The sequence below is a fragment of the Chrysemys picta genome, chromosome 13 (genome assembly GCF_011386835.1).
Source record: "Chrysemys picta bellii isolate R12L10 chromosome 13, ASM1138683v2, whole genome shotgun sequence".
NCBI lineage: Eukaryota > Metazoa > Chordata > Testudines > Emydidae > Chrysemys > Chrysemys picta.
Genome location: NC_088803.1, coordinates 29,988,047 through 30,015,722, shown reverse-complemented (window position 1 = coordinate 30,015,722; position 27,676 = coordinate 29,988,047). Strand labels below are relative to the sequence as shown.

At 52.5% G+C, this 27,676-nt stretch overlaps 1 protein-coding gene across 19 annotated transcripts in view; it reads left to right on the top strand.

The window, feature by feature from the left end:
• DLGAP4 (DLG associated protein 4) overlaps positions 1 to 27,676 on the top strand; it is a 332,309-nt gene that overhangs the window by 219,578 nt on the left and 85,055 nt on the right. For all 19 annotated transcript variants that reach the window (XM_065565757.1, XM_065565754.1, XM_065565749.1 and 16 more), the window contains 3 exons: positions 7,983 to 9,027; positions 20,203 to 20,420; positions 26,205 to 26,319. In XM_065565757.1, the coding sequence (XP_065421829.1) occupies positions 8,077 to 9,027; positions 20,203 to 20,420; positions 26,205 to 26,319 (1,284 nt within the window). In that variant the 5' untranslated portion in view covers positions 7,983 to 8,076. The remainder of the gene's footprint in view (positions 1 to 7,982; positions 9,028 to 20,202; positions 20,421 to 26,204; positions 26,320 to 27,676) is intronic.

Sequence of the window (27,676 nt, the reverse complement as noted above, 5' to 3'; positions counted from 1 at the left end):
TCTCACGTTAATCCCCATCTTCTCCAATTTAACTAATAATTTCTCATGTGGAACTGTATCAAATGCCTTACTGACATCCAGGTAGATTAGATCTACTGCATTTCCTTTATCTAAAAAATCAGTTATGGTCTCAAAGAAAGATACTAGTAACTTTGTTACCACCTCTCGAATACAACAATTGTAGAAAAATCTACAATTACTTTCTTTCATTTAAGCTACTTGCTTTTTGCAGTTCACCAAGCTTGGAACAGATCATTTAACTTTAGGAAATATTGTAACAGCCCTTTCTTATCTTAATCACCTGTTAATAAACCAAACTCTGACTCCCTGCCTCAGGGGCGCAAGCAGCAGCATGTCTCCTCTGCAGAACTCACTACATTGCACACTCAGGCTGCCTGCCTGAGGCCTGCAGTTTGGTGGGTGCAATGCCCTCCCATGTCCCCCCAACTCCACCTATGCTGCCAGATACCCTTCCCAGTACTCACACACACCTCCAGCACCCCTAACTGTACCCCCTCCTCCAGCTCCCCCTGCAGTGTCCTCTTTTGGGGAGCCTGAAAGATGGGAACTGGTCTGTCCACCAGGCTGGAGCAGGAGTTGCTAAAGGGTAGGGTTACCATTCGTCCGGATTCCCCCGGACATGTCCGGATTTTTTAACTAAAAATAGCGTCCGGGGGAATTTGTTAATGTCCGGACTTCCCCCTCCCCCCCATGCAGAGCACGCGCGGCTAACAGGGCAGCCGGATGGTGCCACTTACATGGGGCTCCGACAGCAAGAGAGAGTCCCTCCTCCCCCCAGCAGCAGAGCTCACTCACTCCCTCCCTCCCTGCATTCGCCTCCGGCAGTCTGGAGCTCCTCCCCCACTGCTGCCCAGCGTGCCGGGAGAACCGCTCAGACAGTTCCTGAGCAAGCTCACAGAGAGACCTTAGGCGAACCGAAGGCCAATGACAAGGGAGCCAGGGGGTCGGAGGGGGCAGTTAGGGGATAAGGAACAGGGAGGCTTAGGTAGGGGGTGGGGTTCTGGAGGGCAGTTAGGAGCAGGGATCCCAGGAGGGGGCAGTCAGGGGACAAGGAGTTCTGCGGGGGGGGGCTGTCAGGGGGCAGGAGTGGGGAGAGGGATCGGAGCAGTCAGGGGACAGGGAGCAGAGGGGTTTAGATGGGTCGGGAGTTCTGGGGGGGGGCTGTCAGAGGGTGGGGAGTAGTTGGATGGGGCATGGGAGTCCCAGGGGTCTGTCTGGGGGTGTGGGTGTGGATAAGGGTTGGAGCAGTCAGGGTACAGGTAGGGGGTAGGGTCCTAGGGGGCCAGTTAGGATGGGGGGAAGGTCTCAGGAGGGGGCAGTCAGGGGACAAGAGGCAGGGAGGCTGAGGTAGGGGGTGAAGTCCTGGGGGGCAGTTAGGGGCAGGGGTCCCAGGAGAGGGCAGTCAGGGGACAAGGAGCGGGGGGGAGGGTTGGGGGTTCTGAGGGGGGCGGGAAGTGGGTGGGGCAGGGGCGGGGCTAGGGCAGGGCTCCTCCCATCCTCTTTTTTGCTTGCTGAAATATGGTAACCCTACTAAAGGGTAATGTGTCCTTTCCATCCCTGGCACAGGGCAGCTGGGTCCTCCTGGACAGGAGAGTGGCCATGTTGCAGCCGGGTTTAATGTCAGCCTGCTGCAGACTATGTTGTTTCATTACACTTAGGGGGTAAAGGCAGCAGGGAGTCAGGCTGGAGGCTACACTATCAGGAGTAAAGTCCTAATCCCTCTGAGCTCCTAAAATTCCTGCAGCTCAAATGGGCAGGGCCCGGAGCGAGAGAGGGAGAAATCAAGGACATCCAGGGTACAGAAATCCCCTGGAGGAGCTGGAAACCAAGCGCATTGGGCCTTTGACTCCCCGAGGGACCCTGCAGCCTGCCCTGTCTCTTGCCCTTGGGTCCTCATGCTGGTTCCAAAGCAGATCTAGCTACCTCCTTGTGCTGGAAGCAGGGGTACCTGCAAGTAGGTGGCTACTACATTCAGATAGCCCGGATGTTCTCAAACTGGGGGTTGTGACCTCTCAGGGGGTCACGAGGTTATTACGTGGGGGTTGCGAGCTGTCAGTCTCCACCCCCGAGCCCCGCTTCACCTCCAGCATTTATACTAGTGTTAAATATTTAAAATGTGTTTTTAATGTATAAGGGGGAGTCACACCAGAGGCTTGCTGTGTGAAAGGAGTCAGCAGTACAAATGTTTGAGAACCCACTGAGATAGACCAAGCTTGAAAAACTCCAGTCCGGGATTTCTCTGTGACCATCACAGGTGAAAAGTGTTAGCTAAGAACTATCTTTGCTGGGCATCCCCCCGCGCTGCCCAGTCCTTTAAAAGGGGGTGCAGAAACCTGACCTGGATTCCCATTCCTGGCAGGGATTGGCTCCAGGTGGCAACCACCTGAAGATACGGAGTTTGGGGAGGGGGATGAAATCTCCCAAAACACAGGATTGGGCTCTCGCTTTAAAGGAGCAATGCAAACCTGTAACAGCCAGCGGGAGGAGACACCGGGGCAGAATGAGGGGAACAGTCTCTGACACAGGCAGGGTAATGCCATTTCTGTCCTGCTTGGTGGTGTGAAGAACCAGACCCCAGAGTGCCCTGCAGGCAGCAGACCCAGTGCCCAGGTGATGTGTGAGATCATGTGATAAGTTCAACTCCCTTCCCTTCCTTCTCAGCTCTACTCACACCCAGGTCGGGACAGGACTCTGAGCTGGTGGAGGCACATGCCGAGGAGCTGGAACAAGGTGTAAATTAAAACAGGGAGAGGGCTACTTTCCCTGCCACCTAGCCCCTCCTGGGAGCAGCACATCTCTCTTCAGCCCCTTTACTGCCCTTGCGCTGGGTTAGACTCAGAGCTCATGTGTGTGGGAGTGTCCATTACACTCCTGCTCTGCGGTGTGAGTCTAAGATACTGTAACAAACACAGTGAGGAGGCTGGAAGAAGGTTAAAGTAACAGCAGCTTAGTCTCATTGGGATGCCTCTCTACTAGCCTTGTGTGTATCTAGCTACACGTCTATAGAATTGCTGTGTACGTATATCACGTGCACTACGGGATGGAGCTCTAGTGCACAGTGTGTATTTGCTATGTGATGTGGGTAGAGCGTGTGCACATACACTGTACCCTTTGGCTTGGAAAGATTAGAGTTTTATCAGTAAATATTGATTTCACTGCATACACACAAATCCACAAAAATATTTTCATGGGTAATAGAAACGTATAGATGGGAAGGGAAGAAAAAATGCTGCTGAAGAACTTATTAGTGTTTGATTTAGGGCTATTTCCTTTGTGTATTTTGACATGTGATGTTGACCATGGGTTTTAACGGTTATAAAACTAACTTTTTGAATCTGTCTCCTGTCATTAAATAACTGTCTGATCCTCAACCCCATAATATCTTGCAAGTATGAAAATTTAAATAGATAAAAATTGGAAAAAAAATGCTTGAAAATAAACATCAATATTATCCATCAATTATTTAAAAAAACCTAATTCTGCCATGCCTATGTGCACTATGTGATGTGGCTAGAGCATAGGTATCCCCATCACGTAGTGCACAGTGAATATACGCTATGCCTAGTGCATTATAGGATGTGCATGGAGTATGTATGTACTACACTATATAACACTATGACTCAGGTTTAATTCTCAGGTACATGAGGGGGGAAGGTTGTGTGAATCTGGAGTAACCCCATTGAAGTGCCACCTATGGGAGATGAGTTAATAAGAAAAACCATGTAATGCCGCACTGCTAGATGGTGTGATAAACTGTGGTGCAAGAGCCCGCATAGGTTGCAGATACCGTAGTTTACCGTGCAGTTCAAAAAACACACTGCGAATGACTAGCCCTAGCCTTCACCCACTGTATATGAAGATTTAAGAAAATCTTTCTTCTGTGAGCAATGGGGGGCGATTGGAGTAAAATAATGCTGGCATTTCTCTATCCCTCATGCTACCCACCCCTCCCCGGTTGGTGGAGTGTCATAAAGCCAGGGCTGTGTATTTCACCCCATTCCCGTCAGAGTTTCTGCTTCAGTTCACCATAGATTGCTGCTTCTCCTCCCCTCTCCTAACATGCGTGTGATTTATTTCCTCAGGAAAGCTCCGTGCTGAGGCAGCAGCTGTCTGTCAGTTGGGTTCCTGCTCTTACCCAGCTGTCCAGCTGGCTTTGACTGGACCGAAGGTCACCCACAGAGCCAGGGACTCAGGATAGGATTAGAATCAAAACATTCTCCAAGACCCTAGCTGCTAACCACTAGGCTGCCCTGCCTCATAACATGCGCCACAAGGGCAGCTTACGTGCGATGCGCTTGCTTGCTGCATGGGAAATGCCCAGGTTCAGGTCTAGCCTCCTGCTTCCCAGCCCCCTTTATATATCTTCCTAGAGGGGGAAGAGAGTGGCCCTCCTACTGGCTTGGCAATCCCCAAGTTGGGGCGGAGGCGGGGGGAGGGCTGGCAGGATGAGCCATGCTCATTGGTCTGCTAGGAACCTTCATAAAACCCAGAAAGCCAGGAAAATGCTTTATATGGGGAAACAGACTAGTTGGGCATCTTCCCTGCAGAAGGGCTTGGCCATTTGCTGCCTTGCAGACAAAAAGTGGTTTGGCAATGGAGTGTGAGCAATGTGGGGAGGTGGCTGAGACGTTAAATAAACAGGGCCGGCTCTGGCTTTTTGGCCGCCCCAAGCAAAAAAAAAAAAAAACCCTGCGGCGCGGCTGGAGCGCGGGTGCAGGGGGACCGGCTGCGGGGGGAGGTGGAGGGAGCGGGTGGGAGAGACAGAGAAGGGGGCGACCAGGGCTACAGCAGGGGCGCTGCCATGCGGCCCCTCCCGCTGCACCACCTCCTGCCGTGAGGGCTCCGCTCCGGTCAGCGGGGAGGGAAGGAAGAGGACTGCCCTGCAGGGTGCTCTGGTTCTCCGCGCCGCCGCCCCCTACAGGGCGGAACAAAAAAAAATAAAAAGGGGCCGTGCCGCCCTAGGATTGGGCAGAATGCCGCCTCCAACAATCTGCCGGCCCAAGCACCAGCTTGCTCAGCTGGTGCCTGGGGCCAGCCCTGTAAATAAAACCCCAGAAGAGCTGGGGTAGAGGGAAATCCTAGTCTGTACGAGGGGCTAAGGGCCAAATCCTCAGCTGCTGTAAACTGCTGGAGCCCCAGGGAAGTCAGTGGAGTTTCATCCCTGGATAATAGGACCCCACTGATGCCATTTTTAGCCTTGTCCTACAAGATAGAGCACAGCATGGGCACTCAGGAGACCTGGGTTCTAGACCTGGCTCTGCCACTGGCCTGTTGGGTGGCCCTGGGCATGGAGTGGATGGGTGGACCATCAAGCTCAGTGCCCTGCCTCCGGCTGTGGACAATACCTGCTGCCTCAGAAGAAGGCGGGTGTCACATGTTCATAATGCACCTGGCCAATCACACACAAAGGGGAATGAATTCTTCTCTGATTGCCTCAAGCAATTAGCTTTCACCCAGAGCAGCAGGAGATTTGATTGCTATTATCTTAACGTGAATAGCTGAAAACGTTCTTGCTAATGTAGGATCCTGTCCTCTGTTATTCTCTCTGTTCTATGCATATGCATTGGCACATCCATATGGCTGGGCCACAGACTGACTGTCTAATTTATTCTCCTCAATTGTCCTTGGCCTTTATGCCTGTCCAATTGTCTGAGCTGAGGCTGCACTGCCTCTTCCTGTCACTTCTCCAGCATGCGCCTGGCCGGGGTCTATCGTTGCCCTTCCAGCACATGGGAGAGTGTCCCCATCTGCTGAGATGCTCCGGGGCATCTGACGCACCAATCTGCAAAACAATGTGATGGGGAAGGAAAAGGAGCCAAACGAAAGCTGGTGGGAGCCAAGGATGCTAATAAAGGATAATGTCACCTTTTGTATTTCTGCGAGCCGTGCCTGGGTTGTCATCAATGCACCGCCCTTGCTGCTCAAGCAGCTCTGCATATGGTGACAGGCTGGCTCCAGGCTTGCAAAATAGACAGGTAACGTTATCTTTCATTAGTGACACAAGCAATTCCTTAAAGGTGCCTGAGTGGAAAGAGGAATGGACGCTTGGCCATTCATCGAATGTTTTCCTTATAGCCGCACCGCCCATCTTCTCTCCACCCCCACCCACAGTCAGCCCTCGTGGCTGAACATGAGGCTCCCTGGAAAGACAGATCCATTGAGGTTCAAGTGAACTCTCCAGGCAATGTCAGAACCCTCTGTGTTATAGGGCTGGGCTAAAGTGACTGTCACTGCAGGGACAAGTCTTAATTGGTCGTTTGCTTCTAATCTATGGCTCAAAATGCACCAAACATGATGATTAAATGCACCTGCCTGCCCACTAAAATAGGCTGATGGTGTGTGGGATTGACTGGCATTGCCATAGGCTAGGCTTAACCATCTTTGCTATGAGGTGAGATCATCTGCCTGTGTGGGATGTTCAATCGGCTTCACCCACAAGGATCAACTATAGTCACAGTGGAGGGTGAGCAGCTGGATTTACAGTACTGGGGGGTCAACTGGCTCTCCCAAGGGGGTGAGCTGGAGTTGCCAAGGAGTGGGATCCAATGGAGTCACTGGTGGGATGATCAGCAGGATTACCTCTGGGAAAGGATCAGCTGGACTGCCACTGGGTGGGAATCATATGGATTCAAATGGGGGCCAGAGATCAGTTTGATCTCAGGTGGTGAATAAGGTACGGTGCTTTCTCTCTGATTTAAGATCTTTCTTCTGAGAGCAATGGGGGGTGATTGGGGTACAAGGATGCTGTTTTAACAGTACATATTTAAATAAACAAGTATCTTTAGCTATGTTAGAAATCCCATCTTTGAGTGTTAGCATTGAAGCAATTATTAAAAAATCCCATTTGCTTTTCAGCATTAATGCAGTTTTTTCTCAGCATGGCAACGGAAACCGGCTAGTCAGTTGCTATGATTATTTCATAATTTGCGGCCCACTGAATCAATGCCACTTTTAGTCAGTTTCACTTTCGAGATCCCATGCATGAGGCTAGATATTTTAAGTCACACAGCGGGTGTGTTGCAGGGCTGGGTGCAGAACCCATGGCTCCTGATTACCAGGCCTGTGCGTCAGCTACTCACCCATATTACCAGCTGGGATTTTTTATTCTGTTTCCCAATGTAACAGGGTCTTTGTGTCCAGGAAAACCTGGCAAATTATAGCCCTGTCCCTGAAGCAAAGCAGCCCAGGCAATTGTGATCTCGCCTGGCAGTGGGGACCTCAACCTTGGAGCTGTGACCGAGCAACAAAAGACTTCTCAGGCCAGGCCCATGAGTGTCTCAGTAAAACCACCACTCTGGTCATATGTATTGCAGCATTTTCCTCAGGGGTACAGGATAACATGAACATAAACCCGGGCACTTGTCCGAGAAGAGACGTTTGCCATCCCATCACATTACCATAGCTCTGTGCAACACACACATCCGGTCCATCGTTCCCATTAAGAGGTCCGGTAATCACGGAAACACAAATGGCCACATGACGGAGAGCCAATCTGATCCTCAGCTCCTCATTTCCCTTGACTCCAGCAAGGTCCGGGCACAGTATTTGACAGCAGGTTTTTATTCAGCCCCCTAAAATAATGGGACAGATGCCCATGATTTGCTGACAATCCAACTGCTAAGGCCTTGTTATGCTGGCTGGTGACCGAGTGCTATTAAATGAAGTCACAGAGAGGCCAAAAAATAGCAGCCTGCTTGTATTAAGGAGTTTAAGTTTGAGCTCTGGGGTCCACATGGCTCTTAAATATGGCTAGGGAATGTTAATCATCCCTTTCTCCTCCTCCTCTCCTCACTCTCTCAGCTCTGTAATAACCATCATTGTCTTGGCTTTTAGAACTTGCAAGGCACTGGCTCGGATGCCTTGGGGAGGAGCAGGGTGGAAATGCTTAGAGGGATAGAGAGAGCCTGGGGAGAGCTTTCCTTTCAGTGATGTGTGCGTCTTTCTTGTTTCTGTGGCTGCAGGATCATCTCCAGAGGGAGAGGGACCAAAGAGAGAACTAGCAAGAAGGCTCCTCAGTGTCACCCGTGAAGTGATGCTGTAGGAAACCCCTGGACCATGAAGGGGTTAGGAGATAACAGAAGCCGCCACCTCTCCGATAACCTGGACTCCCCTCAAGACTCTCTTTATGCCGCCCAAGACAGGAACCCTTACCTCCTCAGTCCCACTGACTCCTACCCCGTGGACCCCCGGTTTCCAGCCCAGAATTCCCTCCATAGTGACTGTCTCCTCCCACTCAACAACCAGATTTCCAACAGCAGCACTTTCCCCCGTATCCATTACAATTCCCACTTCGAAGTCCCGGACGAGAACCCCTTCCCAAGCCATGCCCAAGCCACTAAGATCAACCGCCTCCCCGCAAACCTCTTGGACCAATTTGAGAAGCAGCTGCCCATTCACCGGGACGGCTTCAGCACCCTCCAGTTCCAGAGGAGCGACGCCAAGCACCGGAGCGAGAGCCCCGGGCGCATCCGACACCTGGTGCACTCCGTCCAGAAGCTCTTTGCCAAGTCACAGTCCCTGGAGGGCCCCACCAAGGGCAGTGTGAATGGCAAGAAGGGCACAGAGGACCCGAAGCAGAACCGGAGGAGCAAAAGCAAAGACCGGGCAAAGACCACCGAGACCAAACGCAGGCCCAGGTCCAACATATCAGGCTGGTGGAGCTCGGACGACAACTTAGACAGCGACACCTGCAGCTATCGCAATCCAATGGGCCTCATGACCCTGGGCAGGCAACCTGACCACAGCCAGCCTAGGTACTTCATGCACGCATATAACACCATCAGTGAGCACATGCTGAAATCCTCCAAGAGCAATAACGACCTCAAGGTCACCCCCTGCGCCAATATCCCCATCAGCAACGAGTCCAACTACATCAAACGGGGCTCCTGGTCCACGCTCACCCTTAGCCATGCCCGGGAAGTGTGCCAAAAGGCCTCTGCCACCATCGACAAAGCCCTGCTGAAATCCAAGTCCTGCCAGCAAGACTTAGCCTATCATTACTTGCAGGTGGGTGCCGCACTGGGGTTTGCTTCTGGTCTCTGCTGGGGGTGATGTTCCACTTGGTAAGGAGGGCTCTAGCTCAGTGAGCCCTGGGCACTGCTTTGGTCTGACCAAAAAATTAATCCTCTCCTGCTACTTTAGCCATCAGCACAAGTCATTCTGATTTCTCCCCTCCCACTTTATAACAGAATCATTTACAGAGCAGCCCACTGGGGTGTTACCAGGGGGAAGAAACAGCAACTGCAGGTGAAGTCTGAGTCGAATACGCCACCAGCCTTTCAAAGCATACCTGCAAAGGGCATTGGAGCAGTCATGTGTGCCCAGGGTGCCCACAAGATTGCTTGTCCAGAAGGGGTTGGCTCCCTGGCCAGATTCAGATGCACCTTCCATTATCTTTTTCATGCCCAAAGCCCATTGCAAATGTGACTCTTCAGAGCAAAGCTCTGTTGCCAGGAAAATGACCCAGTTCTATGCTCAGCTCACTAGGATGCACCTATCCCTAAAACTAACTCGATGTGATCTGTGTCTGTACAGCATCTAGTCCAGTGGGCGCTTGGTCCAGGAGTGGGGCTGCTGCTAGGTCCCACTGCAATACAATGACAATAATTTACCACAAGCCAAATGTTCCATAAAGGGGCATCTGATTTGTGCCACAATGACACACCTGTTCAGGACCAGCACTATAAACCACCGGTTCACTATGCGGTTTCCCTAAGTGGCTAATCCACATAAAAAGATAAAAGCCTACTACTACCACCAGTTAGTCCTCTAGCTCAAGTGGTAGCAGCTGACAATTTAATGTCGAAGGGTCCCAGGTTCAAATTGTGGTGGATCATTGCATAAGGATGTTTAGACACAGGTCAATATTTCAACAGGCGCCACTTAAGAACACAAAACCTAACACATGCTTAGACAGGGGAATACAAATAAAAGTCCAGGCCCGGGGGGCGTAATCAGCTGGGCCATGTTTGTAAATCACAGGAGTGCATTTTTAACACAGGGGCATCAGTGGCTCTTCTGGCAGTGGGTTTGTGGTGTTCAAGGCGCAATTAATTATTGAAAAGCAGCCTGCTCCTCGAGCCTTGCTTTCCACTTCCCGCAAATCAAATTACTGAGGAATTTATTGGATCAGGAATGTCGTTAGTTGTTTTCCTTTGTGTTAAAGTGTTACCGGGTTAAATAGGCAGCCACAGAATACTCCAAGCCACCCAATGCTCAATACTCAACATGGGGAAATCCCCATGCGGTGTGCAGATGAGAACAGAATGAAATAACAGAGAGAAATGGAAACTACTCCAACACACCCGGGCTCCCAGCCACCAGCCCTCCTGAAGTCAGCTGGCCAGATCTTCCAGGCCCATACTAAGTTATTACCACTTCACTGGAAGTTTGGCCTGCGAGAGGATCTCAGGGTAAAAGAAAGCATTACTTTGTGAAATAAATAATGAACCGCTCCTGAATTGCTTGAGAATCTGACCCGGGGTTGTGGCCACAACTGTGTCTCCAGCCCAGAGAGGAGGCGGGCAGCCCAGAGCTTCGGCTGGTATAAATCAGCGCAGTTCCACAGAAGCTGATGGAGTCACAGCAGCTGGGACATGGTTCCTTAGTCCCACTCCAGTCTGTGTAGGCAGCTGCCCAAGGCACAGAATCTAGAGGGCTCTAAACCTGGCAGGATAGCTTCAGGGCATTGCCCGTACAGGGACAGATGCTGTCCCTGCAACTGTCTGAGCAGCAGCAGCTAGGGCCACATCCCACCAGCCAGCGAGCACCGAGGGGCTGCTCCTTGCACTGCTAGATAGTATCAGCCTAGGATCTGGGATTTACTTCCTACACTTCCTATGGAAATGAAATTCGTGGGCTGAATCTGACTTTGACACGAGAGAGACCCGGGACCTTGCATCAGGAAGGGCTCGGAGCAGAGGTGTGGTACGAAAGCTGTTACCAAACTGTGCTCTGTAAGTTCACTGGCAAACTCGGCTGAGCGTGGAGTGGCCCTGGGCGATCTGTGTGTGTTCAGGTAGCAGTAGGTGAGACTTGGTGGTTATGTGCATTCCCTCCACGACCTCCTTCCCAAAGCCAGGCAAAGCCTAGTGGTTTAGGATGAGTTTCCCTTTGGGCTTTTGGGGTTCCAACCCCAAATTCCAAGCATGACCCTCTGCAAAGCCAACCCAGGGGAAGAGTCTGCTCCAAGCCCTGTGCACTCAACCAGCCAATTCCTCCACCGCCCTCTCAGGGAGATCTAGTGGGCGGGAGAGGGTCGCGTCCCCCATGTAACCTAGGTGAACGGCTAGGTGATCAGCAGTGCCGAGAGCTCTGGCTAGTCTTTCTCAGGAAGGGACGGTCATGCATTGAACACCAAAAGGCAGGGCGGAGCATCCTCTGTCAAGCACATGTGCAAAATCCAAACAGACCCTGCTGTCCAGTTCCCTACCGTGTGCCCTGCCCTCGTGTGCCTCTCTCCAGCGGCTGGGCGGCAGAGCTGGTGACATCTCCCTGGCTCTCAAAGGAGCTCTGCACGCCCCAAACTCAGGCCGGAAGGCAGCTGTGCCTTGCAGGAGTCGTGGTTAAAACTGGAAATGGGCCCAAGGAGCAAAGCCAGGCTCCAGAGTCCAGACCCAGAGCCAAGCTTCCCCACAGCTCGAGGGTGTGCAGGTCTGGGGTTTGGGCTCAAGAGGGTCTCCAGAGGAGAAATTTCAAACCTGAGCTATCTGCCCCAAAAACTAAGGAGCAGTTACTGGGGGGAGGCGTGGGAAACAGTGTGGCTACACCAAGCCCCTATCTTGAGCCCTGGCACAGGCCTGGTTTGAGCACTGAAAAAGGTCACTGAATTTTTTTAAACCTTCCCCTTGCCCTTCAGTTCAGCATGTTACGCTCTGCGCTGCCAGGTCCGGACACAGGGCCCCCAAACACTAGGAGCCCGGCCTGGAGCCATTCACAGCCTGGCCAGAAGGGCCCCAAAGTCTCACCAGGAAGCTAGTCCTCCTGAGGGTTCCAGACCCAACGGCTTTGGGTGAGGGTCAGCTCCACAGCCATGTTGCCGGGTGTTCCTCTGCCCCTTCAGAGCTTTTACCCAGCTGCCGGTGCCTGATCCGGCTCCCATCAAAGTCCATGGGACTCTTTCCATTGGCCCTGGAGCAGGCCCCGGGTGAGACCTGTGGATGCAGGGCTACATCATTGGCCCCACACTGGTGACAAATGAGTTGTCAGGTGCAGAGGGATGCTCCCTGATGACTGATTCCTACCTGTTGCCCCTCCACTCCTCTCCCCCACTGGCTAGGAGGACTGTAGTAAAGTGGTCATCAAGGAGTTAATGGGGTGACTCAGAGTATTATGGGCTAGAGCTATGCTCTACCCTTCTCTTACTTCCTGTTTAGGAGAGGGGGGGTGTTTCCCCCACCCTGACATGGCTGCATGCAGCAGCAGGTTCCCATCCTGCAGCACTGTAAGTAGAGGTTGTTTCTTGTGCACCTGGCTGTCCTGTTACAAGAAGGGCTCTGTGTCTGGGGTAGGAGGCAGGCCTGGAGGAGGAACCGAAGAAGCTTTACTGCAATGAGAGGCATCCGGAGCCATTAAGCAGGCATTGAACATTGACTACAAGTGTCCAAAGCGAGGGGCTGCATGTTGCTGTTGTTCTGGGCTCGGCGGCATGCAAGCGCAGGTTGATCAGCAGCTTCAGTCCCCCACCCCCTGGGGTCGGGATAACATTGATGGGCCCAGATGAAGCAGGGAGCTCCCAAGCCAATCAGGAGCTGCAGCCAGCACTTCTCCAGCCTCTTTTATTTATGAACGCTCAGTGGCTGAGATTAAGCAGAAGTGAGATGTTACCCACCAGCGTTTTATCTTGTCTGGTGCCTTTGACTGCAGACGTACAGTTTGGGATGCTTTGGATTGGCGTCCCTGCTGACAACTAAGCCAGGGCCACAAACACCCAGTGTCCCAGACAACCGTGTGCACGGCCCAGGGGCTAGAGCGCTGCCCGGGAGCCAGGAGAGCTCTTCTGTAGACTGACTGTATGACCCTGGGCCAGTCCCTCTCCCTGCCTGCCCATGGGCATAAAGCATGTAGTGACTGAGAGGTGGGCTGGCAGTGTGGAGGATTCCTCAGTAAGGATCCCAAAGGGCTTGATGGACTCTCTGGCCAGGGGATATACCCTGTCCTCAGCTGAGCCAGGAAGGGTTAAACCCACAGGGACTGCATTAGCCACCAAGTCTGGAGGCGAGCTGACCACTGGGGAAGGTGGGACCTGACAAAGCATGTCAGCTTCTCCTTGGGCAGAGAGTTGCTTGTGGGCAGAAGGAACCAAGCTTCCTCCCAGAGACTGAGTCTGGGACTGAAGCATGAGGCTGGGAGTAGGCGTCCATCTTCCTTTCTCCCTCTCCCCCTCTCCCCCCCGGAGCCGGACCTGCTGGCCACTTCCAAGGCGCAGCGCGGTGCCCCAGGACAAGTAGGGACTAGCCTGACTTGGCTCCACAGCACCGCTGACCGGACTTTTAACGGCCCGGTCGGCAATGCTGACCGGAGCCACCAGGGTCCCTTTTCGCCTGGGTGTTCCGGTCGAAAACCGGACACCTGGTCACCCTACCTGCCCTCCGCAACCAGGCTGAACCCTCTTTGGCTCTGCCCCTTTGTGTCTTCCTGCTTGTTTCCCACAGGAAGCCTTAGCCATTCTCTCCACCTATGTGTGTGCATGTACATGTATGCGCCTCAATACTTGCGTGTGCACACATGTGTGCATGCTTATATTTGCATGCGTGCGCATTTGTGTCTGGGCATGTGTTCCTTTGAGCGTGTACGTGCATGCTGTTGTGTATGTGATACATCCCTATGTCCGTATGCATGTTTGCACCTGTACATGTGTTTGTGTGCCTGCTTCTGTGCGTGTAAACATGGCAGGGATGCACGTGTGTGAGCGCATGTTTGTGTGGGTGGTGTACGTGTACTTTCAGAATTGCTGGTTGTCCCTAAAACTCCTCCATCTAGCTGGCTCCAGCTGAAGCAATGGTCACAGAGTGGCTCGTCTGTATATGCCCACAGCCTGGAAGGTGGATTTTCCACTTCACTGCCTTTCCCTTTATGTTAACGCTCTGTTTGTTTGGGTGATTAGGGAATGCTCTGGGCAGACTCATGGCAGGGGAGCCCTCTGCAGTGTTCCAAGCCCCCTCCCCACTCCACTCATTATCCTTTGGCTATTTCCCTGAGAAACAGAACACGGAAGCCGAATGGCTGGAATGGGTCCGCTTGCCCCAGCGCTCTGCAGGGATAGGGTCACGAGCGCCAGGATAGGATTTCAGCCAGCAGGCGAGAGCCGAGGCTGCAGGTTACAAGGGAGAATAGCGTTTGTGTGACTCCCCTCTCTGGGGTCTAGGGTTCACGTCCAGGGGATGCCAAATGATGGCAAGGAAGTGGAAAAGAAGCTAAGGGTGACGCCATAAATCCCATGGGAGTTCCCATTACTTACCGGGGGCCCTGCTCCACAGGGAGTGCTTGGGCGTTTGCCATTCCCGCTTGTCACTGGGATCAGGATTTGCCCCTAGCTGACCTGTCAGCTAGCTAAACACCTGGATCCTGACTGAACCCCTGTTCCTGTCAATGGCAAAACCGGCCTGGACTGCAGTGGGAGCAGGGATGGGCCCATGGTAAGTTGCAGACAGTGCTGGGGTACGTACAAAGTGAGGGGCAATAGAAAAAACCTAGCACCCTTCTGTCAAAGACCTCACAGCCACCCCTGGATGGTATTATCATCCCCAGCTGGGAGAACATCCCCTTCAGGCTGGTCTAATTCATGCATGAGCCACAGGTTACTTGCAGGCTTAAACTAGTGTAACTGGTGGATTCTCTGTACGTTGAAGTCTTTAAATCATGATGTGAGAATGTCAGTGACTCAGCCAGAGGTTAGAGGTCTATTACAGCAGTGGCTGGGCAAGGTGCTGTGGCCTGCGATGTGCAGGAGGTCAGACTAGATGATCACGATGGTCTCTTCTGACCTTAAGTCTATGAGTCTATGTCACTGACCTCTGTAGAGTTCCTCCTGATTTACTCCAGTATAAGTGAGAGGAGCATCAGCCCTGCTTTTCATATTGACATGGAAGCAGGAACAAGATGGTGTAACAGAGAACCCCAATGAATGCCAGCTTGTTTGTCCGGCAGCGTCTGCTGGTTTAGGGCACCGGAGCTCTGTTTCCTTATCATGTTTTCTTTAACACTAGAGGCTGCGCCTAGGGGCCAGATTCTCAGCTGTTGTCAGTCAGCGTAGATTTCAGCAGTGCTGCATCCGTTTACGTGAGCTGAGGATCTGGGCCCGGATCTTCATCCATGTCTCAAGAGAGCAGAGCTTTAGAGGACGTGAGCCAGGTTTTTAAAGGAATTTGGATGCAGACAGTTGCTCAGTGGGATTCTCAAAGCCACCTGAGGTGCCTAGGCATGTTTGAAAATCCCACTAGGCACCTACCTGAATCTTTAGGTGCCTAAATCCTTTAAAAAAACCTGCCACTCTGCCAGCGAGTGATGTCTGGGAATCTGAGCAGGAGCTTTCTACTGACCTCGTGCAGTCACTAACAGCTAAATCTGTTTGTTCCACTCTGGTGCATCAAATTCAACCGATTTCCATCAAAAGAGCTTTTTGCCTTCGATGCCCCTCAATTGGTCGTTTGAGCACCTTGAGATGGCTTTGACCTTTGCATCTGGATTTCTGCTTTTGCGGGACACAAAGTAGTGTGTGTGCGCGGGTGGAACAAGAGACAGACAACCTGACTAGAAGTGGATGGTTGCTGCAGTGTGTCCATTAGTTTCTCTTCAGTGAAGTCGATGGAGATTGTCAATAGGACAGGTTTCAGAGTAGCAGCCGTGTTAGTCTGTATCCGCAAAAAGAACAGGAGTACTTGTGGCACCTTAGAGACTAACAAATTTATTTGAGCATAAGCTTTCGTGGGCTACAGTCCACTTCTTCGGATGCATAGATCCATTCTATGCATCCGAAGAAGTGGGCTGTAGCCCACGAAAGCTTATGCTCAAATAAATTTGTTAGTCTCTAAGGTGCCACAAGTTCTCAATAGGACAGTGCTTCATAGGAAATATATCGTGTTGGTGTTCTGGCATTGATGGTTTTTCACATGGCTTTGGCAATGGGCAGTAGAGTTCAAGAAAATTACTCAGTTGGCGTCTCAGAATATCCAACTGCATATGGTGCCATGTTAGCTTGCACTGCACAAGCCTAGCTAGGAGCCGATTCTGACACAGCATGAGGTAGTGCTTAGACCAGGGACCTGAGTTCTTATCCCTACCCTCCCACTGGACCTGTAGGGTGAGTATGAGTGAGTCACATAGGTCAAGATTTTCCAGTGACTTGTGATGGTGCGAGCCCAATACATCCTAGAGGGAGTTCAGAAAGTGCCGAGCAGCTGCCTTTGGAAATTCAGGCCCCTTTAAGGTGTCTCAGGTTGGGCACCCAAAATCACAAGTCAGTTTGGAAAATCATGGCTTTAACCTCTCTGTGCTGCAGCTCCCACCTGTAGAGTGGGGCCAGCAATCCTTCCTTTCTCCCAGCCTTTGCCTTACCAAGCTGGAAGCTCTCTGAGGCAGGGACCGTCTCTCACAGGATGTATGTACTTAGCACTATGAAGCTTTGATCTTGGTTGGGGTCTCGAGGCTCTACATTCAGGCGCCTGCATTTGTCCATCAGGGTGGGTAATTAGCTGTCTCTTGGCATGGGCCCTCCCCTGCTTTGCATTCCCACCATGTGTCCAGGGCAGGTAGCAAGCCGAGAAAGGAACATTTCCATTTCCTCAGCTGGGTTTTGGACTCCCCCTGCTCCCGACCTGCCAGCCCGCGGTGGGCACGCAGCTGTGCAGACTGGCGCCGTGAGTGCTGTCAGTGCCAGGCGGGTGAGTGCTCCTGACGTGCAATTAACAAGGTGAGGACAAGGCAGGCGGAGAAATCCAATCTCCAGTCAGACGTGACTCGGAGGCGGCCAGTGTAAAAGTGCTTCCAGAAGCCTCTTGTCACCTTCATTAGGAAAGGTCAAAGCCAATCACCCCAGCGGTGATTTGAGAAGAACAGGGCTGTTATTAGGATAATCTGTCACCAGAGCCAGCTCACCATCCCCAGGGACACACAGGTAGCAGCAGCATGTTCTGGAGCCAGTGGCCACTCCCCAATAGCCTCTCTGCCCTGTGGTCTGTCTGGATGGCCATCCTGCCCTGGGGCACACACCCCGAGCCAGAGCATGGAGCTGGGGTGCAGGTCACAGAGCAAAGCACCTCCTGAGGCAGAGCTAACAATTGGGGCTGAGGCGGGTGACACACAAACCTCTCCCCATTGGAGGTTTGCACTGAATGTGTCACAAGTGTGGGGAGTTGGGCAGCCTCAGCTTGGTCTCCAGCAGGGATTCGGCACAGAGCCCAATGCTGTGGCAGCAGCTGAGCATCTCCTCAGGAGGCAGCATACCAAACAACTGGATGAACCCAGTAAGGATCGGCGGAGGGGAGGGAGGGGAGTGGGTTTTGGGGGGAACGGACAGAGAGGGCCTGGGAGTCTCAGGAAGGCCAAGAAACCTGGAACCAAACCCCACCCCAAAGTGAGGGCCTGGAGAGGCCTCTACTCCCCCAGCCTTGGCCTCCTGTGGCACAAACGATGCCCTCTCTGGCTCTGGGCCTCTGCCTCTCTGATGGGGAGGGACCCAGCATGGAATAACCGCCGGGGCCTGCTCACCCCCTCAGGGAGTTGGGCCTGGCTGGGCTGGATTTCATGGGAGTTTTGCCAGTGACTCTGCTGGGATTTCAGCCGGAGCCCCCAGTAGAAGCTGTGGGGCACCTCATGGTGCATTATCCAGCCCAACCCTCCCAATGATTTGGGTCCAAGGCAGCCTTCTGCACTGACACGCTGTGCTGGGCCTGGGGTGCCCTTTGCCCAGCTGTAAAGAGACACGCCAGGGATTAGACTGTATATGGGTGATAATAGTACCCCATAACATCTGCCCCATAACAATCTCCACCCTCCTGCACCAGGCATAGGCCACTTGGTAACTGCCGGGGGCAGGCAGCAGTGCCCCAAGATCAGCTTAATGCATCCTGGGCCATTTGGAGCTTTCCTGCATCTTCCCTTTTCTTGAAGGCAGCTGGTCTTTGGACACCAGATCCAGCCGAGACGGGCCATTGGACTGATCTGCTCTGACAATTCCTGAGTCCCTATCTCGGTTCTCTTTCCCCCTTAAGCTTGTTGCTCTCCATAAGGCCCCTGAGTTCCCACCGGCTACCCAAAGGGGCCATGCCAGGGCTCAGTCTGTTTTTTCAGTAAAAAAAGATAGTGAGCCTGGCAAGCCGCCTGACTAGGAACCTGGCTGCTTGTGGTCACAAAGTGGAGTGAGAAAATGCCAACAGTAGCAATGCTGCCCGAGCAAATGGCATCAGCGCCTGGTTAAAACAGCAGCTCTCAAACCTTCCCACCCCAGGATCCCCCCCTCCTGTTTAGCAATATGGGGAGGATGGGGTGGCCGTGATCCCCGTGCCTGTTCATGGCCCCACGTTGAGAACTCCTGTGTCACAGGTATTGATTAGAGCACACAAACATCCCTAGGGGATTTAAAGAGAAAAGCTCATTCTCCTGCAGCGAGGCTTTTGGGTTGGAGGATGCAAACAAGAAAAGGAGCATTGCTTCAGATTAGCCCTTGGGTTTGACAGCACTTAGCCATGATACCGCACTTGGCATTTCCAATCGCTGAGCAAACATTAACTGCTTAATCCTCCCAGCAGCCTGGCGGTAGGTAAATAGGACTCGCTCTTCTACAGAGGCAGACTCACCAGCTCAGGTGCAGTGACTTGCACAAGGCCAATGGCAGCACTTCACTACTCTCCAGTACTGGTCCCAGCCCAGCAGCTTACAGCAGCAGCAATGCTGCCTGTAGGGCTTGAGAAGGTTATGGTCATGCACATTTCTGTAAGGAAGAGCTGGAGTCCGAACTCAGGAGTTCCTGGCTCCTCGGCCCAGGTCCAATCTATTCTTTATTTACATTGTGGTAGTACGTAGCAGCCCCCAGAACACCAGAGCCCCATTGTCCTGGGTGCTGCAAGTACACACTGCAAATACACCCCAAAGAGCTTGCAATCAAAAGGAAAGACAAAGGATGGGGAAATGTTACAGGTGAGGAACTGAGACACAAAGTGACTTGCCCAAGGTGATGCAGGAAGTCTGTGGTACAGCAGGAAATTGAATCTAGGTGTCCTGAGTCCAAGGCCAGTGCCTTATCCACAGGACCACCTTCTCTGTCTAGTAAGCCCTATAGTTTTCCTTGTTAGAAGGCTTTGGCCACCATCAGGAGCTCTCAAGTCCAATTCAGCCTCCCTTACCCCCATTGATTTCAGTGGGACTGTTTGTCTAGTAAGGTATTAATCAACCTAAAGATGGCAGAACTGAGCCTTTCAGCTGGAAATCTGTGATTGTTAGGGGATATTAGAAAGTGAGATTCCCCCGAAGCCAATGGCCTTTATTCTCCTTGCATCTGTCTCATCTCAGGTTTTAGTCCACTGACAGCTCCATGAATCAAGCATTAGTTGCCAATTTAGGGCTGTTGGTGAAGACCACTGCAGCCCTGTATCCAGTCCCAGAGCAAGAGAACAAGAGAGCATCACTCCATTAAATCAGTGGCCAGGACATGCAGTATTCATAAAAGCAAACTATTTTTTCAGTCCAGCTGCAATTCACCGAGGCGCTGAGGGCCCAGCACACTCTCGGCACACCATGCTAACCCAATCAGGCTCCGGTGGGACTCAGGAGGTGCTGGCCTGTTGCACAAGGGTGAATCTCATCTGCAGTGTGAGGCCAGCCTGCAGCATTTTCTGCCTCAGGAAGTCAGGTAGCTGGGCTTAAGGAAGGGCTGGCTAACTGGTGTAATGCTACATGCTAAGACATGCGTAATCAAACTTCATGCTTCATGGCATAAGGTGATGACTCTAGGAGTCAGAAAGGACTTGTTTTGCCCATGCACAACATAGCATAGCTGGCCAGGTACATATTAGTATGTGGGGTTTTCTCCATTCCTCTGATGCATCACCTATTAGCCCTGGCTGGAGCCAGGATACCGGACTTGAGGGGCCTGCTATGGTTCCTCCAACTCCCATGTTCCTCTTCCTCCCAGAGGTTCCTTCCTTCCTAGACACAGACCGTCAAGGTGCTGCATTGTTCTTCCAGGTGCCTCAGGGAGAGTGGAACAATACGCTGTCTCGGGACAAAGACAACGAGATCCCGTGCCGGCGCATGCGGAGCGGGAGCTACATCAAAGCCATGGGGGACGACGACAGCGAAGATTCAGAAACCAGCCCCAAACCGTCCCCGAAAACTGCGGCTCGGAGGCAGAGTTACCTCAAGGCCACCCAACAGTCCCTGAGTGAGCAGAGCACTGCACACAGGTAACCAGCTCTGGGCTCCTTTGCACCCAGGTGCTCCAGTGTCAATCCCAGGGTGGTCCAAGGAATTCTAATGATGGCATCCATATCTAACCTGGAGCATTGCATTTTGGGCCTTCCAGCATCCATGTTGAAGATGGGTTGGGGTGCCATCTCCTTCATTTTTTCCAGCTGAGTGTGACCTTCAGCCTCATGGGAAGTTATCAGTGCTGCCCTCATTTGGGCAGAGGTTGGGCACCTTGGGAGAGGGAGGTTGGGAAGCAGGGAGCAGGAGGAGAAAAATGGGGAAGATGAAGATAAGGTGGAGGAATTGAGTGGTTGGTTGTTCCCCAGTCATTCTAAACTAACCCTAGGTGTGTGAAATTGCACAGGATCTCTATCCCCACAACGTTGGTTCAGAGAGTAGGAAAAGACATAGGGACAGGTCATGAGACGGTGTACCTTGCCTTCAGTGAAGCTACACTGGTTTACACCTAGGGTGACCAGACAGCAAGTGTGAAAAATTGGGACAGGGAGTGGGGGGGTAATAGGAACCTATATAAGAAAAAGACCCAACAATCGGGACTGTCCTTATAAAATCGGGATATCTGGTCACCCTATTTACACCTAAGAGGATCTGGCTCTTAAAGAGGAGGGAAGCTTAAACAAGGCGAAGCTGCTTAGACATGGAAGGTGACTTGTAGCTGGGTGTCTCCCAGCATGGCCACATGTTCACATTCATATGCTGGCCTTTGGATCCCAGAATCCCTTTGCACCGGGGCACCTCCTTTGATGTGCTACTGCAGCTAATCCGAAGGATTCTGGGGAGCATCTGTAAGTGAAAGTCACCGGCAACAAGCTGCATGGGATGGGATGGGGGACTGGGTGGGTTGCCAAGCTGGGTGGAGGACAACAGCAAGAAAAGATGAGACCAGGAGAGGGGAGCCAAGGCCAAGTATGGGGGTGAGGGGAAGGTACTAGCTGTCTGGGATCCAAACAGAAAGTGAAGCAACTGGAGCATAGCAAGGGAGAGTGAGAGGTAAGGAGGCCCCACCTGTATATGGGGCAGGTGCTGCTACATCCACCCTGTAAACAGCTGCTCCCCCAGCAGCCCGTGGGCTCTCCCCTGACTAGCTGTCCTGGTGCTGATTTCCCCAAGCCCTTTAACTGCACTGGATTGAAATTCACAGAGGAGACACTGCCAACTCCAGTGAGGACAGAGAGTGAGCACAAACAGACCAGGACGGGGTAGACGTGGAGACAGGAAATTAACCGAATGTGATTTGGCTTGAAATAATACAAGCTAATATGTCCGGGGGGAAGTAATCAGAGACGCCAGCAGGGCGGGGAGCGCTGGGGAGCAGCAATGCACAGAGACCTCGGCGCAGTAGTGGATTGCAAATGAGATGCAGCTTTGCCACGTGATACGGCGGGAACAAGAACACAGTTTGGAGGGTGACATTGTGAGAGCATCTGGTCACCAAACAGGGAGGTAGCGGCCCCTATCCAGGGGCTTGGCTCTCCTCTTACTGCACCACTGTGAACCCAGTGACTTCCATATGGGTTCTCCTGATTCACAGCAGCCTAGGAGAGGAGAACCAGTCCCTGCACATCTCTGGGGCATCTAGGCCTCGGGTATCACATTCAGCTCTGCACACCTCAGTCCCAGGAAAAAGTGGACAAGCTGGGGGGAGTTCAGCGATGCCGTGACTTAGGAGGCGAGATCAAAAGAGCGAAATATATCCACCATGGCCAAGGGACGACAAAGGGGAAGCAAGAGAGCTGCTTTCCATAAGGCCAGCGAGGAGCAGGGAGGAGTTATTTGGAGGCATAGGATAACACTAAGCCAAGGAAAGTGTTGCCTGGCTCTCAGGCAGTGAGGTCTGTCAGGCTGCGCACTAGTGTCCCGAGGGGAGCGGTGCACGCCCTATCGCTTGGGGTGGGTAAGCCAAAGCACTAGGAAACGTGCTGTAGGGACTATTAGAGAGACAAGGTGAAGGAGGTGATATCTTTTGTTGGACCAGCTTCTGTTGGGGGGAGAGACAAGCTTTCGAGCCACAGAGCTCTTCTTCAGGGCTGGGCATAACAGGGACTGGCCCGGCTATGACTACACTGCACTATAGAGACCCTGTGCACTGGCCCTAGGAGACTGGACTAGAAGGGGGTGAAGAGGGGCTTGACTACACTACAGGTTTGGTTGTTGTAACTTATGTCACGCAGGGGTGTGAATAAACCAACCCCTGAGTGACGTAAGTTACACTGACCTAAGCGCCGGCGTGGACAGCGCTACCCCCTCTCGCAGAGGTGGAGTTATTATGCCAACAGAAGAGCGTTTTCACTGGATGTGCTACAGTGACCCAGCTGCACCAGGACAGCTGTAGCACTTCTAGTGTAGACTACCCCTAGGTCTCTTCCCTTTCTAACTCCTTTACCTGAGTGAATAAAGTCACACACCCCACGTTCTGTCCTGTGCCTCGCTCTGTTCTTCTGACCTTTGCCCTGCTCCCTCATTCCCAAGTGGGCAAGAGAATTGGGAAGATCTGGGCACAAACTGCACATCTCCAGACTAAATAAAACACCCCACCCAAATGAAGGGCTGCCACAGGACTAACTGGTGAATAGAGAAATCCACCCTCTCTAGCAACAATGTGAGGCCTAGCGCCATCTGCTGGCAGCTCCTCCTTGCTTTCCCATCACCTCCAGTTATTTTTAGGTGCCGCCTGTTTAGCGTCCATCACTTATCAGGAGTGGGCTGTTCAGATCCAGACTGACCAACAAGTGTCAATAGCACCTGCTGCTGCTCCTGCCCATTCAGGGATTCTCACCAGCTGTGGGGAAACCTTCCTGGAGTTGCCCATTAAAACTGGCCTGTGCTTGGTGAAAAGGCCAATGGATGAGACTGTTTATCTGCAGCAAAACCAGTGGGTTGAGTCTCCAATGTTGGCCAAGATAAAGGGGGATCTGACCGGCAGTACTGGGGTACAGGGGAGGAGTCCAAGTAGAAATAGGGAGATGAGGAACTGCGGTATCGTGATAGATTGAACGGAGGTGCAGAACAGTGAGTCAGGTCTCCTGGGTTCTATTCTCAGCTCTGCTACAGACCCACTGTGTGGCCCTGGGCAAAGCGCTTGCCCACATTCTGCCTCAGTTTCCCAATGGAAAAATAGTCTTAATAGTATTGACCTTCCTCATTGGGGGGTGGGGAGGAGTGTGGATAAAGTGCATGGGAATCCTGGAGTGGAAGGCGCTATGCATGCGCAAAATGCTGCTGCTAATTCTCCTGACACTGATCCTACCCATCACACTACTCCTGCTCCAGCAAAGGGAGGTATCCGTGTTCCCCAGACAGCCGGAGAGAGCCCCCTTGGGCAGAGTCATCTCAGCAGCTTGATGAAAGTGCCAAACACAGTAGTGCGGAAGGTAAGGGACGCCACTCCCTGCAGGCCACCTGAGATCAGCCAGTGGGTTCCCACCATCTGGGCTGGGCTGTCTTGGGCAGGGCCCTCGACTGGCACTTGCCTCCTCTGTTGGACCAACAGGAGCCCAAGGCTGTTAACTTCCAGGGCACAGCGTGAAGTCTAACCCTGCCGTCCACACTCAGGCAAGCCCCTCCAAGGGAGATTTGCCTAAGGAAGCACTGACTGAGTAAACCACCCATCAGATTTGAGCCCAGCTCTCTCTCCTTGTAGGCGGTCAGCCTGGGTAGGTGATGGGGAGTGTTGGAGGGGAACCGTGAGGGGGTAACGTTGCTGTTACTTTTTATTGGTGCATCTGACAAGCCCGGAGTCAGTGTAAGGGGACAGTATTAAATCCCCCTGTGGCCTCCTTTCCCAGCTCATTTCCCTAGAGATCTGTTTGGCAGCAGGATGAGTGAGGAGTGATGGATAAACAGCCACAGGACCCTTCGTTACTCGGGCCAATCAGCACCTCATTAGTTGGCAGATACAAACACCTGCCAAAGTACCTTGCTGGGGGGCTGGGCTACTCATCCAAACCCTGACCGGAAGAGAGAGGATTACGTTGACCTCCATGACAGGCGATCACATCAGGATGAGGGGCATCGGGGCCAGATTCAAAGCTCATTGGAGTCAATGAGAAGACTCCTGTTGATGTCAGAGGGCTTTGTACCAGGCCCTCAATGGCAAGGTTGGTCATGGACTCCAGCGGGAGCAGGTCCAGGCCCAGTTTGTTTCTTGGATCCTTGGAAGAGGCCCTGAGTTACGTGCTGGTGGCTGCACAAAGGCTGGCAGGGTGAACCCAGCTGCCTGCTTTCCCAGGCCTGCAGCGGAGCGTCCTGCATTGCAGGCTCTAGGGGGTCACTGCATGGCACTGCCCATGATCAGCCATCCAGAAGTGGCACTAGGCATTCCTTTAAAATATGGCCTGTGAGAGTCCCAGAGCCCTGCTTAGTGGGATGAGTTTGGGGAGGGAAGGGCTTAGACCTCTGCGCTTCCCCGCAGCTTCAGCGTGCCCGGCAGTGCCTGAGGTGCAATTCTGTGGAGCAGTATTGCCACCCAGTGGCCATTCAGGGTTATCCTGGCCAGGTGTATATGTCTGTATAAACCAGGGGTCGGCAACCTTTCAGAAGTGGTGTGCCGAGTCTTCATTTATTCACTCTGATTTAAGGTTTCGCGTGCCAGTCATACATTTTAACATTTTTAGAAGGTCTCTTTCTATACATCTATAATATATAATTAAACTATTGTTGTATGTAAAGTAAATAAGGTTTTTAAAATGTTTAAGAAGCTTCATTTAAAATTAAATTAAAATGCAGAGCCCCCCGGACCGGTGGCCAGGACCCGGGCAGTGTGAGTGCCACTGAAAATCAGCTCACGTGCCGCCTTCGGCATGCATGCCATAGGTTGCCTACCCCTGGTATAAACCAATATCCCAAGAAAGTCCCTGTGGAACTTTTTGCCAGAGGATGTTGGGAAGGCCAAGACTATAACAGAGTTCAAAAGCTGATAAGCAATGTGTATGGCGTTGGGTAACCAGAGTGCCACAGGGCCCATTTTATCCTGTGTGTTACAGCAGTTCCCTCAAGGTGCTGGTACTAGGTGCTGTGCACACACCGTGAGGCCCTGCCCAGAAGAGTTGGTGATTAGAACCGCTCAGGAATTTCATGGAATAAGCCATTTTCCATCAAACCCCCTCTTGCTGACCAGCCCCAGTTGCAGTCTAGAGGCAGAGAAGAGGCCGAGAGCTGGGAGGTGACTTGCCTAGGCCAGCAGTAACACAGCTGCCTGACTCCCAGTCTCACACCCTAGCCACTGGCCCACACTGCCTTTGTGTCTGATGCTTGCTGTTCATGCTGTCCCCCAGAATGGAGGAGAGTCCAGCGTGGCAGTCAGCGCCTAGGCTAACCCCCCCATATGGGCTGGTTTAATTTGGGGGACAGTGACGGGGAGGGGTGTCTGGCATCCATCCTCTCCCCCCACCCTTTCATTTCAACACGCTGAAAGGCCTCATATCTGTGCCAGCTGTGGGTCTGTCTGCACGAACTCAGCTTAGCCAAGCCTCAGGCAGCTCTCACAAGCTCGGCAAGGTGCTTCCTTCTACTCCTGTTCTCCTGGCACTGAATATGGGGCCCTGGATTCTTGGAGCCTGATTGGCTTCTGGATTTCCTTGCACTGCATAAATGAACCCAGCGGAGGGTGCCAGAGGGCGACATCAGCTTGAGCACTTGCCCTTTCCTGCATCTGGAAGGCTTGGCTGGTTGCACTGAGGGTTATAAACCCCCATGGCTGCCTCGCTCATCGCCTGCTAGGGGGGGCTTCCTCTCAGTCTCTCTCTCCCTTTGCCCCGCAGGAGCCTGGACCGCCTGGACTCCGTCGAGATCCTCTTACCTCCAAAGTTCCCAAGCTGGGAGGAAGAATACAACCAGCTCACTGACAACATCGATGAGTCCAGCTGCATCAGCCAGGTGAGCGTGAGCAGCATCAGTTCCACCCAGAGCCAGCCGCAGCAGGGCGGGCAGGACGCAGGTAGGGGTGTTCCCAGAGGAAGAGGAAGGGGATTGGTAGGCGGAAGGAGACAGTAGAGTGGGTGGTGGGAAGGGATTTTCCTTTGTGCCACAAAACCAAGCAGGGTGCATGCAGCTGATGGGAAGCTACTCTCTTTCAGCATTGCCAGCGCACCCAAATTCAGGCATGTAACTCCCTGCTAGGCCAGCAAACAGCTCTGCTAATGCACTGGAATCCTGATCTATAATAGCCCCCTCGTTCCAGTCCTGGGCCTTCACACAGCTTGCCAATGCCGCTGAATTCAGACCCGGCGCTACCCACTGGGATTTCAGTCCTGGGGCCCACCACAGCCCTGCAAATGGACATTAATGATGAAATACCAAACCTGCTGCTGCCCTAGGCCTTGGCATCTGCAGATCTCTGCCAATTCAACTCAGGGCTTGTCTACACACAGAGTTGCACTGGTTTAGCTAAAGATGTGATGTTGCAGCAATTGAATTAAACCAGTGCTGCTTTGTGTGGGAACACTCTGCAGCACTTTAAACCTGGTTTATATCCATTTAGCTTGCAAATTAACAGGTGCAACCTACGCCAAAGTGAGCCCAGTTTACACAGATGTAAGAGTGTCTGCACACAGCACTGCATGGCTTTAACTCAGGGTACGTCTACACTACCCGCTGGATCGGTGGGTAGTGATCGATCTATCAGGGATCGATTTATCACATCTAGTGTAGACGCAATAAAATCGATCCCCAATTGCTCTGCCATCGACTCCGGAACTCCAGCTTGGCGAGAGGCGGAAGCGGAGTCGACTGGGGAGTGGCAGCTGTCGACACGCCGCCGTCCTCATGGCCAGGTAAATTGACCTAAGATATGCCGACTTCAGCTACACTATTCGCGTAGCTGAAGTTGCGTATCTTAGCTTGACCCTCCCCTCCCCCCCAGTGTAGACCTAGCCTCAGATGATGCTGTGAGAAATGCGAGATCTTGGAAGCAAGGAAACTTCTATTCTAGTGAGATGTGCCAGATGCCATAGCCACCAGGATTAGTAATAAACTTTTGTATCTGGAAATGGCATCTGTATCTTTGGGAGCCAGGTGTTGTATTCTAGCTCTATTGGTGAGGGCTACCAAACATCCTCCAGGAACCAAAATCAGTGGGGGTTAATTACTGCAAATCTTTGGAGCTGTTCCCTCTCCTCGGAAGTATCACTGACCGGGGGAACTACAGAGACTGGTTCGGACTGGGTTCAAGAGGACCAGGAGACAAAGAGAAAGCTTGTGATGAAAAGGGCCAGCCTGAACTGACTGGGGGTGG